Source organism: Lissotriton helveticus, chromosome 1_1 (assembly GCF_964261635.1).
Source record: "Lissotriton helveticus chromosome 1_1, aLisHel1.1, whole genome shotgun sequence".
Taxonomy (NCBI): domain Eukaryota; kingdom Metazoa; phylum Chordata; class Amphibia; order Caudata; family Salamandridae; genus Lissotriton; species Lissotriton helveticus.
Genome location: NC_136057.1, coordinates 65,783,602 through 65,794,980, shown reverse-complemented (window position 1 = coordinate 65,794,980; position 11,379 = coordinate 65,783,602). Strand labels below are relative to the sequence as shown.

The 11,379-nt window shown below is 46.9% G+C and overlaps 1 protein-coding gene across 1 annotated transcript in view; it reads right to left on the bottom strand.

Moving 5' to 3' along the window:
- Positions 1 to 494: 494 nt before the first annotated feature.
- The window catches only part of LOC144758378 (uncharacterized), a 687,536-nt gene continuing 676,651 nt past the window's right edge, over positions 495 to 11,379 (bottom strand). Inside the window, 1 exon segment of the mRNA XM_078646424.1 lies at positions 495 to 1,740. Coding sequence (XP_078502550.1) covers positions 556 to 1,740 — 1,185 coding nt within the window. The 3' untranslated portion in view covers positions 495 to 555.

Genomic DNA, 11,379 nt, shown 5'->3' with positions numbered 1-11,379 from the left:
GGGTTTATAAGTTTTATTACTAATCCGACAAGTTAGCTGAAAATACTGCTGTTAGTCCCAGTATTGTTCAGTGTTGCTTTTACAGGTAGTGTGATCAGGTGCGATTTAATTTTTTTCTTTGTATCTCTTCTTCACCAAATAAAAAACAACAATGTTTCTTTTCTTTTATTCCACATTGTGCTCAGCTCCCACTGTGTATCCTGGTACATTATGTCGCTTTGCTATGTGTACGGAAGTGAACAACCACTGTAAACACACACTTTTATAATTCAGCAAACACTGTTATCTGTTTTTCTTCTTCACTGTTTGTCGGGTCTTCTATCATCTGGTATTTCAATGTTCCACATAATTAGAATTTTATATTTTTCCGTAATTCATTCCTCTCACAATAACTGCACTGTTCAGCTCTTGTCTATGTCCTCAGATGGGTCAATATTATTTTTGATGTTCTTAAGTTCTTTCCGGAATCTCTGAATCTCTGCATGTGAGTTAAATGAAGGAGTGAATTCACTGAGGGCTGTGTGGGATCAAAAATTGACAAAAGCCCTTCTCACTTCAAACATTCACAGCAATCATTTTGTTTTCCCCTGTGTGTTTTCGCTGATGTCTTTGTAGGTTTGATAACTGACTAAAGCTCTTTACACATTCATTGCCCTTGAATGGTTTTTCTCCTGTGTGAGTTTGCTGATGTGTCTGGAGGTTTGATAATCGATTAAAGCACTTTGCACATTCACTGCACTTGAATGGTTTTTCCCCTGTGTGTATTCGCTGATGTGTTTGAAGGTGTGATAACTGACTAAATCTCTTTAGACACTCATTGCACTTAAATGGTTTTTCTCCTGTGTGAGTTCGCTGATGATACCTTAATGCTGAAGAGTAACTAAAACTACTGTCACATTCACTACAATGATAGGGTTTTTCCCCTGTATGCGTTCGCTGATGAATTTTTAGGCTTGTTAAGTGACTAAAGCTCGTCCCACATTCATTGCACTTGAATGGTTTTTCTCCTGTGTGAGTTCGCTGATGATACCTTAATGCTGAAGAGTAACTAAAACTACTGTCACATTCACTACAATGATAGGGTTTTTCCCCCGTGTGTGTTCGCTGATGAATTTGTAGGCCTGATAATCGACTAAAGCTCTTCCTACATTCATTGCAGTTGAATGGTTTTTCTCCTGTGTGTATTCGCTGATGTGTTTGGAGGGTTGATAAGTGACTAAAGCACTTTGCACATTCACTGCACTTGAATGGCTTTTCCCCTGTATGTGTTCGCTGGTGTCTTTGTAGTTCTGATAACCTACTAAAGCTCTTGACACATTCACTGCACTTGAATGGTTTTTCTCCTGTGTACGTGTGCAGATGAAGATTGAGTAGTGATGACAAACTAAAGCTCTTGCTGCATGCGTATGATTCTTCTTTCTTGGTTAGTGTCTGTGGGTCGGGTATATATTTGTCTACATCCCATGACTGCATTTCTTGATGGGCCAATATGGCTGATAAAGTACTTGTGTTTCTCACACACTTTAAATGCGTGCAGTATTTTGCACGTTTGATTTCTGTTTTAACAATAAAATGCAATAGCCACCAAATATTTGCCACACTCCAATACGTAGAAGGTGTCTCTGTAGAGCCGATTGTGCCTTTAGATTGGATTATGGCTATGCACGCTTGCGGGTAAAGTTGTATCTTCCTTCCAGCCGGTGCAAATTGGGACAGTCTTTTGTATTGTAGATAGAAGAACTCGTCTTTCCTTTACCCGTCAGTTGTCTGGCTCCACTCTGTTGTGCTTTTCTCCGGTTGCTGTGGTTTGGTCAGAAAGAGTTTACAATTCACCCAGAGCACTGAATGATGGTTGTAATCACATCATACCAATACCATAATCAAAGTTGTTATTGGGCACTTGTTTATACAGGAGGTGATTTGTTATTGTTGTTGCCTTAATTTTACTAAGGTCATTTCTTCGTCTTGTGGCGTGGAGGTTCACAGCTCAGACTCTTACATCCACCGAACTACCCTTGTCTGCTTCATCCAGTATCTGTCAGTTTGTGTGCAGGTTGCTCTGTCGCCGCCTGCGCTGATGTTTTCCTGAATGCTGTAGCTCCTTATTTCTGCTATTATTGAAGATTTACAGCATTAGCTTCTTTATTGATGGTCATTTCATACATTCAAAGCTTGTTTTCTGTTGGATGTAAAGATATTTAAAATTACTAAATCGAAACAATATGGAATGAGAATTCACAATGTTTAACTGGTTGTAAAAGATTTACCAAATCTCCACGCAATGCAGCGCAACCCCCCCCCCCCCTCCATGAGGCTGCGCTGCGTTGCGCGACAGGGAGGGAGCAAGAGAGCACCATATTTTCAAAGATAAGGCTCTCTCCTTCCCTTTCCCTTTCCCTTGCTCTGGCACTAAAAACAGCGGGCCTGCGCCATGCACACACCTTAGTGCCAGAGCGCTAGGGGGTGTGTGTGTGAGTCCAGAATAGGTGTTGTACAGAAAGGACACCCTTCTTGTACAAAATACTATGCCAGACACGGGGGAAAGCTTTTGCCACTTTGTATGCGTGTCGCACAGTGCAGCACACATGCAAAGACAGAAAAGGAAGGAGAAATTATAGCATTTCTCCTTCCTTGCGCCTACTTTAAAAGTGTATAGTTTTCTCACACTAAACCCGATCTACTGTATTTGGTAAATTGGGTTTAGCGTGAGATACCTTGGCCGGTTGAATGGGAACGCCCATGCACCCCCCTTGGCAGGCCCCCATGGTGTGAAGTAATGTGAAGCAATGCTATGCGCTGTTTCACATTACTTTTACGTTTTTTCCAGTGCAAAACAAGTTTAGCGCTGGAATGTAAATTAGGAAAAAAAGATTTTGGGCCATTTTGTGATACTTTTGTGACGCAAACACAGTGCAAAATCTTAGTAAATCTCCCCCCTCTTCTTTACCGCCTTTGAAACTTAGCAAGGAATATTTCTTCATACACAGATATTTAACTAAAAGTTATGTTGATCAGGTGACATCTTATTAATGTCTGAAAAGGAGGGGATTTACCAGGGTTTACAGAGTAAGGGCGCTCCCGGGGCACCCAAGTGCTAGAGGTATAGCTTAAGTTAGACGCATATGGTCAAGATTTCATTTAAACAACAATAGATTTTAGAAAAAGAGATGGATCAGGCAGGGCTGTAAAATTTCCAGTAACTCTTTACGAAGTATACAACAAAAGTAACTCCATTCACACACTTCTTCTCGTTCTTTTCCTATTCACTTAAGATCATCTCATATACCATCTCCTGTCTTTACCTCGCTGTTAATAAATCACCTTTGACACTTTCAACAGCTCCCTTGGTTCAAGCATTCTGGTTTCTTCAAACCTGGAAGATTGGAACATTATTGTGAGTTGAGGGGGGTTTCCTATCACCATAACATCTGTCCATCTCCCCGAAACTAGCGAAGCTTACAGCACCCGGTTCTGGCCCTGGAAGACAACTTTAAAAAGCAAGTCTTTAGTTCTTCCTAAAGTAGATAAAGTTCTGTAAGATGCAGCTCCTTCCGGGGCTTTTGTGTAAAACAGAACGAGGGGTTCACGGTAAGGCCCATCCAATACATTATAAGCGCAGATAAGGCAAACAAACGTTGATTCATATAATTTCATATTCAACGAGATCAGTCATTTAGTACTTATAGAGAATCCATCACAACCAATAATTTACCTGACATATCCCTGCAGCAGAAGTGATGCAGAACTGAGGTTTTTTTCTCAAGCGGTTCGCCAACGGTAAGGTGGCGAGCGCTTGTGATAAAATATAACGCGCTAGACCTCCTCCTGGCGAGATTTCTCATTGCGGGAAGTCGCGGCAGGTCGCGACCACTTGAGTGTAGAAATCTGCCATTCTCATTAATGAAGCTGCCACTCAATTAGAATGTCAATTTGAGCGGCAGAAAGCAGCTGCGCCCTCTGGCGTGACGTGTAGTGCCGTTCATGCTGATTTTACAATGCGGGACAAACTCCTGGCACTAAAGATCAGTGAGAGCAGCGCAATTTAACAAACTCTGCCACTTGCGGAAGTCCGCAGAGTGCGGAATTTCATGGAGTCCCGCAGAGTAAAACTCTGCGAACTACACCAAGGCCTAATCAAAATGTGGCAGATATCCTGTCTGCCTTAGTATAATTGCCACAGAATGTAATGCATTTTTAATGGGGCGGGCAGGATTCCCGTCACATTTGTGATGAAATAAACCATCCGCTGAAATCTAAATCAGGCCTTTGATGTACATTGCGCCCAGTGTGGCTAGCTGGGCTTGAAGGATCTTGTGGTTTGCGGGTCTCTCACTGCTTTGAGGTCACCGCAAGGCGGAACTTCTATCAGCAACGCCATGTGCAGATCTTCCTTCCAGGCAGGACTTCGGTCAGCTGCGCCTTGTGCATATCTTCCTTTCAGGCAGGACTTCTGTCAGCTGCGCCTCGTGCAGATCTTCATTCCAGGCAGGACTTCTGTCAGCTGCCCCTTGTGCATACCTTCCTTTCTAGGCAGGACTTCTGTCAGCTGCGGCTTGTGCAGATCTTCCTTCCAGGCAGGACTTCTGTCAGCTGTGCCTTGTGCAGATCTTACTTCCAGGCAGGACTTCTGTCAGCTGCGTCTTGTGCAGATCTTCCTTTCTAGGCAGGACTTCTGTCAGCTGCGCCTTGTGCAGATCTTCCTTCCAGGCAGGACTTCTGTCAGCTGTGTCTTGTGCAGATCTTCCTTTCTAGGCAGGACTTCTGTCAGCTGTGCCTTGTGTAGATCTTCCTTCCAGGCAGTTCCTCTGTCAGCTGAGCCTTGTGCAGATCTTCCTTCCAGGCAGTTCCTCTGTCAGCTGCGCCTTGTGCATACCTTCCTTTCTAGGCAGGACTTCTGTCAGCTGCGGCTTGTGCAGATCTTCCTTCCAGGCAGGGGCCTCTATCAGCTGTGTCTTGTGCAGATCTTCCTCCCAGGCAGGGTCTTCTGTCAGCTGTGCCTTGTGTAGATCTGATATGCAGACAAGGGCTTCTTTCCTCAATGATCAGTTCAAAGGTCGGGAGAGGTCAGGAGAGGTAGACTGGTCTAGGTCATCTTCTTTATTGCAGTTCTACTGGTCATGCCACAGAGCTCGAGCTCTGAGATGAATGAGAGTCTGGATTTTATGAGCTCCGTAGAGCATTGAGACAGTCTTCCCGCATTCAGCACACTCTACAAGACTCCAGTAGTCAACACTACAAGTGCTGTTCCAAGGTTTAATTCAACCACTGTATCTGAACATCCCGTGCAGGAAGCTTTTCAAAACTAGAGGTACCTGGGCTTTCTCTCAGTGGCAGCTGGTGACATTTGAAAGTGGTGAGGCATAAAACAATTGTTGTACTTCACTGTGGCGAGCGAGCGAAACTGAACCACCTAAAGAGGGTGCAAATGGTGCATTTTCAAGCAGATTTGAGAGTGTCATCCCACTATTTGGACTCCTGCCTCATAGTCGTCATTCCTACTGATGCCCTGCACCAAAACACAGACAGACCACACCTACTCTACATTAAGATAAGGCCATCCGCTAATACCACACGCTACACAGAGACAGATCCCACATACTACATCACAACAAGTGATACCCGTAGAGTCCATGTTCAATGGCTTCCTGCGTGCATAGACAAGCATGGGGGCAAATTCAAAGACAGAGCCATATCAAACAGAAGAAAATATTTTAAAAACATGATTTTAAAAAAACGAGGCCTGCCAGTTTCCATTCACTCACCTTTTAGATGAGCCTCGGTGTGAGGAAACAAAATCCTAGCCAAGGAATGAATAGTTTTTCTGATGAATTGGTGTTATTCCCGACGTCATTGCGGGGCAGTTACAAAGACACGTTTTATATTTCACAGACCAAAGTTGAATACTTCTACAACTTGAAAGTAGTTAATAATTAATGAACTAAAAACTGCTTAAACAATTACAAACAAAAGTAGTTTCTGGTTTGGTAACACCTGTCACAATGCAGGCCCGATTTAGAAAAAATGAACTCTTCACAGTTTGTACAACACAATAGCAGATGAAAATTATGTTTAATAAAACAAACACTTATGATTCTTATGTACGTACGCAGCCTGCAGTGTGATCCTTAAGCACGCAGCCAGCTCCGATACATGTCTGTTGAAAGAAGTGCAAATGCCAAGAGTAATGAGGTAGCCACGTTAAAAAAAAATAACTAAGTCTGGAACTGACCCACCCACTGGCTCTTTGCACGAGATGGGGAGTGAAAAACACTCGTATTCATGACTAACATTCCCTGCTGCTATTACACCAGGAAACAGCCAAGATAAAAGTGGCCCGACCCCATGGTTATGTGTTCCTCTTCAGGAAGCCCTGCAGAGGACTTCTGGTGCCTCTGCAGCCTCTGTGATTGAGAGTCTAGCAACACAGGGTGTTAGCAGGAAAAGAATAACAAAGTTCACATTCATAAAGATTAAGGACTGAGCCACACATAACAGGCAGTGAGAGTGTGAGAATATTCCTGTTTGTCTGGCATCTGGTCGACGACACTGCAGGGTAGACAATCCCTGGTGCACAGATTCGTCCCTGGCAGGGTGGGCTGGAGGACGGGTCATTTAGATCGTATTCCCAAGCAGGGGAGGCTATTAAGATATTATCAACATAAAACACTGCATCTTTAAAATGGCAAATAATATGGTGTATCAGGAGAGATGCTAATTTCCAAGCAGGAACACAAGCAGCTTGGCGGGAAGCAGAAAACAGGCAGAGAGTTCTTGCAGGCAAGGCCAGGCACTTCAGCACTCATCCTTCCTATGACTCCTGAAAAGCCTGTCATCAGAATGGAATAGTGTTTGAAGGACACAACAGATCAGTAAATATGCACATGCTATGTATATCGTATTCTAGTTTGATTTGTTTTGCTTGGTTTTACAGTGCAGAGACTGGAGGATTTAGGATGCTAACGGTAATCCACAGTTGAGAGCTTAGTAAAGAACGTTGTTGGTGCAGATAATTGCACTAGACGTTGATACAACCGTATCTTCTACCCTGGGTAGGCAGCTGTATGTGCACCGTGTTTGAGACTCACAGACTATCTTTATTAACCAATACACCACTTGGGAAAACGCCATCTTATTATTCCGGTATCTTTTTCAGCTCAACTGTTACGTAGCTATGCGGTTATTAAAAGAAAGTTCCTGAATAGATAGCAACGACACAAGCCCCGCAATACGGGGGCCCCCTCAGCACTGTACTGAAGCCAGAGAGCTCCAGATTAAATCCGGAGCAGGGGCCTCTCTGTGAACCTTGGCCCTCCAACCTTCGTTATGCCACTGCACAAGCCTTCTCTACAAAATGAGTCGGAGGTCGGAGGATAAGGTACGCTGGAAACCGTGATAGCAACTTGCTTGCTAACAGAGAACGCTTTTGGTTTTGTCAGCTTGAGAAACGATGGTGATCAGTTGACACTATCGTAAGAACCTTGGCATATTAATACACAAATTCATGCAAACAGTGCTACAATGCACTGACAATCAAAGAAGACCCCTGCTGTTGATATATAGCCCAATTGTTTTTAATGATAGGGTTCCATAATTTTAGGAAGAAGAAGCATTTATGGTGGGAACTTTTAATAGAATCCCATGGTGTCATGTAAACAGTTGCGGACGGCAAAGCGGGTGAGTACACGTGGGGGGGGGGGGTGATCTATCAGTATCTTACCTATATAAAATAAAAAAACGTACATGCGTCCTCCGGGACCGCATCACGCTCCGCCGCCTTAGCTCCTGCTTGCTCTAGAGTCATGGCGCCCTTTTAGGCAGCCTCCCTCTTCCTGCTCCCCTAATCCTATCACAACGCTTTGTGATTGGTTAGGCGCAGCGGAAAGCCCCCCGGCAGGAGTGTGCATGACTACTTTGTTCGACCCTGGGGCCAACCAAACAGTCAGTACCCACAACAGTAGGTAAGCCACTCCCCCCCGCCGTCAAGCATGACACCCGCCCGCCCCCAAACAGAAACAGAGGCACTTCTGCTTTCACGCAGTGCAAGAAGGCAGAAACATAAATGGTAGTTTTTACCATTTATGTTTCTGCCTTCTCGCACTGCCAGAAAGCAGTGAGGCAACGCAACACGCCCCAATGGGGGAGCCGCCACTGCTTTCTCAATCTGTTGTAACTGAAGATGTTAATCCATGGTAACATCTATCCGCTTTGGACAAGGTCCTCCGTTTTGCTATCAAAATGTAACTCCTCCTGCGCAGACACAAACCCTCAAGTCCATATTGCATGAAGCTGGGTGGTTCTCATTCAAAAGAGGGCCCTCCACAAATTGATGACATTTTCTTACACCCCCTGGACAGCCGTGGCAACACACAGACTAACTACACCCCCTCAGGGATCACCCGTCTATTTGCCAGGATCAAGACTCAGATCTTTCAACCTTCTCTGCTACCCTATTTGGAACTACCCGTCTCTGAGATTCGTGGAAGCTCCACAGTCAGTGAGATCAGAGTTTCCTTGTAAAACCCTCTCATGAGAATGGAAGAAAAGAACAATAAGTGACACGCACTGCACAGAAGTGTAAATAAATCTACCATTATCATTCCATGTACCATTGTCCTACTGCTGTTGTTTTGACATGGATGTTTTGCCATCTATCACAGCAAATTCTTCGTTTAAAATCTTACTCAACAGTTTGTTTTGCATCATACCTACTTACATATGTACTGTTTCTGACGCTTACAACATCTCTGGCAGACATGTTGTGCTGTCTGTTGCTACATAAATAGGAAATAGATTGCTCCTGCAGGAAGAGTGCAGTGTCCTTGCAGTCAGATGCACTTGATTGGGATAAAATGTACCATGTTTGTTAGAAAAGCTGCAACTATTAGAATAATAACGTAGCAAGAGCAGTGCATACAATGCAATAACACAGACCAGGTACTAGAAAAACATGACGCAAACAATGCAATAACAGAGGCCAGGGACTAGGAAAATGTGATGCAAACAATGCAATAAAACAGGCCAGGCACTAGGAAAACGTGATGCAAACAATGCAATAACACAGGCCAGGCACGAGGAGAATCTGATGCAAACAATGCAGTAACACAGGCCAGGCACAAAGGAGAATCTGAGGCAAACAATGCAATAACACAAGCCAGGCACTAGGAGAATCTGACTCAAACAATGAAATAACACAGGCCAGGCACTAGGAGAATCTGATGCAAACAATGCAATAACTAAGGCCAGGCAATAGGATAATCTGATGCAAACAATGCAATAACACATGCTAGGCACTAGGAGAATCTGACGCAAACAATACAATAACACAGGTAGGCACGAGGAGGATGTAAAGCAAATAATTCAATAACACAGGCCAGGCACGGGGCATGGCTTGGCAGCCGATGGACCAGGCTGCGTGAGCGCTGAGCTCCGCACGGTTCCCCGCAGAAATCCTGAAATTTTGTAGGTTTCTGGCCTGCCTGGCGTCACAGAGCATGGCCGGTGGGGTGCTGACCTGCCCTGGCGCCTATCCGTGGGCACATCGAACGCGGAGTGGGAGTTTGGGAGGATTTCCAGCCCGAGGTTGCTGGCAAAGGCGCGTCCTAAAATGGCGGCTGCCCCGATGACTACTACTAAAGCCTAGACCGGGGGACGCGCAGGCACGTCAGCTGAGAGACCGAGGCACTTCTGGTGCGAAAGCAGCAGCTCATCGGCAGATCGGCTGTGAACTGAGTTGCCGACGAGAGAGGGACAGCTGCGGGTGGTGGCATCCCGCTTCGTGGTTGCATCGGGCGGTGGCGGCTTGCTGGACGGCGGGAGGTGGGAACCCTGAGGCTCCGTCCCCTTGGAGCTGCGTCCTTCGAGCCAGAGAGGCTGCGATGGAATGGAGACGCCTGGCTGCACACACAGGAGCTGCGGCATCGTCGGTCCTGCCTCGGTGAGTGGGGTGCAGCCCAGCCAGGAGCCCCTGGCTGTAGAGGCGGGCGTGGGTATCGGGGCGGCTGTGGCCTGCGAGCTGAGGCGGGGGCGGTTGGTGGGCGCTGGCGGCATGACGTGGGCCCACAGAGGAGGAACTGCGCATGAAAGATATACCGGTTGGAGGCAGAGGAGGAGGGGAGCTGGCGGAGACACGAGCCTTGGGGGTACGGCACTTGACCCTGGAAGGCTGCCTGTTGAGGTGCCGCGGGAGGCGCAGCAAAGATCCCTCAGTGCGTGATTTGGCCCCTGGTCCCGAGGAGACGGATGTGGGCCTAGAGGAGGGTGTCCCTGACACAGCCCCAAGCAGCAAGGATACACCGGTGGGCTTTGGTCAGGAGCTTGAGCCCCGGAACGTGGGGCATGGGTCCTTGCCTGGTCCAGTGCGGAGAGCACGGTACAACTGGGGCCTGGGGAGGTAGAGGTGCTGCAGGCAAGTCCCCTGTAAGGATACAGGTTGTTGTTCATCACCCGCCACTGCTGGACTCGTGCGCAGGGGGCAGAACGTTGCTCAGCGGGGACTGGCACCAGCGGGACTGGATCTAGCGCCTGTGGATCTGCGCTACTGGGGAAGGGTGAAGATCCATTTTCCGGGACACCTGGACTGCGGAGTGAGGAGCCACTGGAGGGCTGGTCTCCTGGGATCAATTGGAGCGGGCTCGATTGCTGGTTGCACACCTGGAGACTGGGCATCGTGGCAAGTCCATATATACCAGCACGCGATCCTGGGAGCTGGAGCATGGGGAAAATGAAAGGAAAGCAAGGTGGGGCGCAGCGGCCCTGGGCAGCGGTTCGTGGGCGCAGGCCGAGTCCGACCAGATGGAGGCACCCCAAGATGCAGCAGTAGTTCGACAGAATACTGGAGGCGATTGTTGACTTGCGCGCAGCCCTGCAACAAGACATCGCACAGGTGGCAACGGGACTAGGCCTGTTGTGCGCGGATCACCACTCTAAGCTGGTGGATAGGGTTAAACAGGTGGAGGTGGCGCCAGCCCAAACTGTACTGGAGACCAAGATGACAGATGCTTTGGAGCGGATACAAGCATTGGAGAAACGAACAGACGACGCGGAAAGCCGAAACCGTAGGAATAAAATTTGCGTAGTGGGCCTGCCTGAGAAAATGGAAGGGACGGACATGGTGCAATATTTGGAGAGCTGGCTGAGGACTGCGGTGGCTGCCGAGGGGCTGTTGCCATTCTAAACCTTGGAACGGTCGCACAGAGTACCTGCGAAACCACCACTACCGGGGCATCCTCCCCGTCCAGTGGTAGCAAGACTTCTGCAATATAAGGACAGGGACTTATTACTCCAAAAAGCGCAAAAAGATGACCCGTATCAGGTTGAAAATAGCAACGTCTCTATTTTTCCGGATTATACTCTGGAGATCCAGTGTCATCCTTCCTAGCA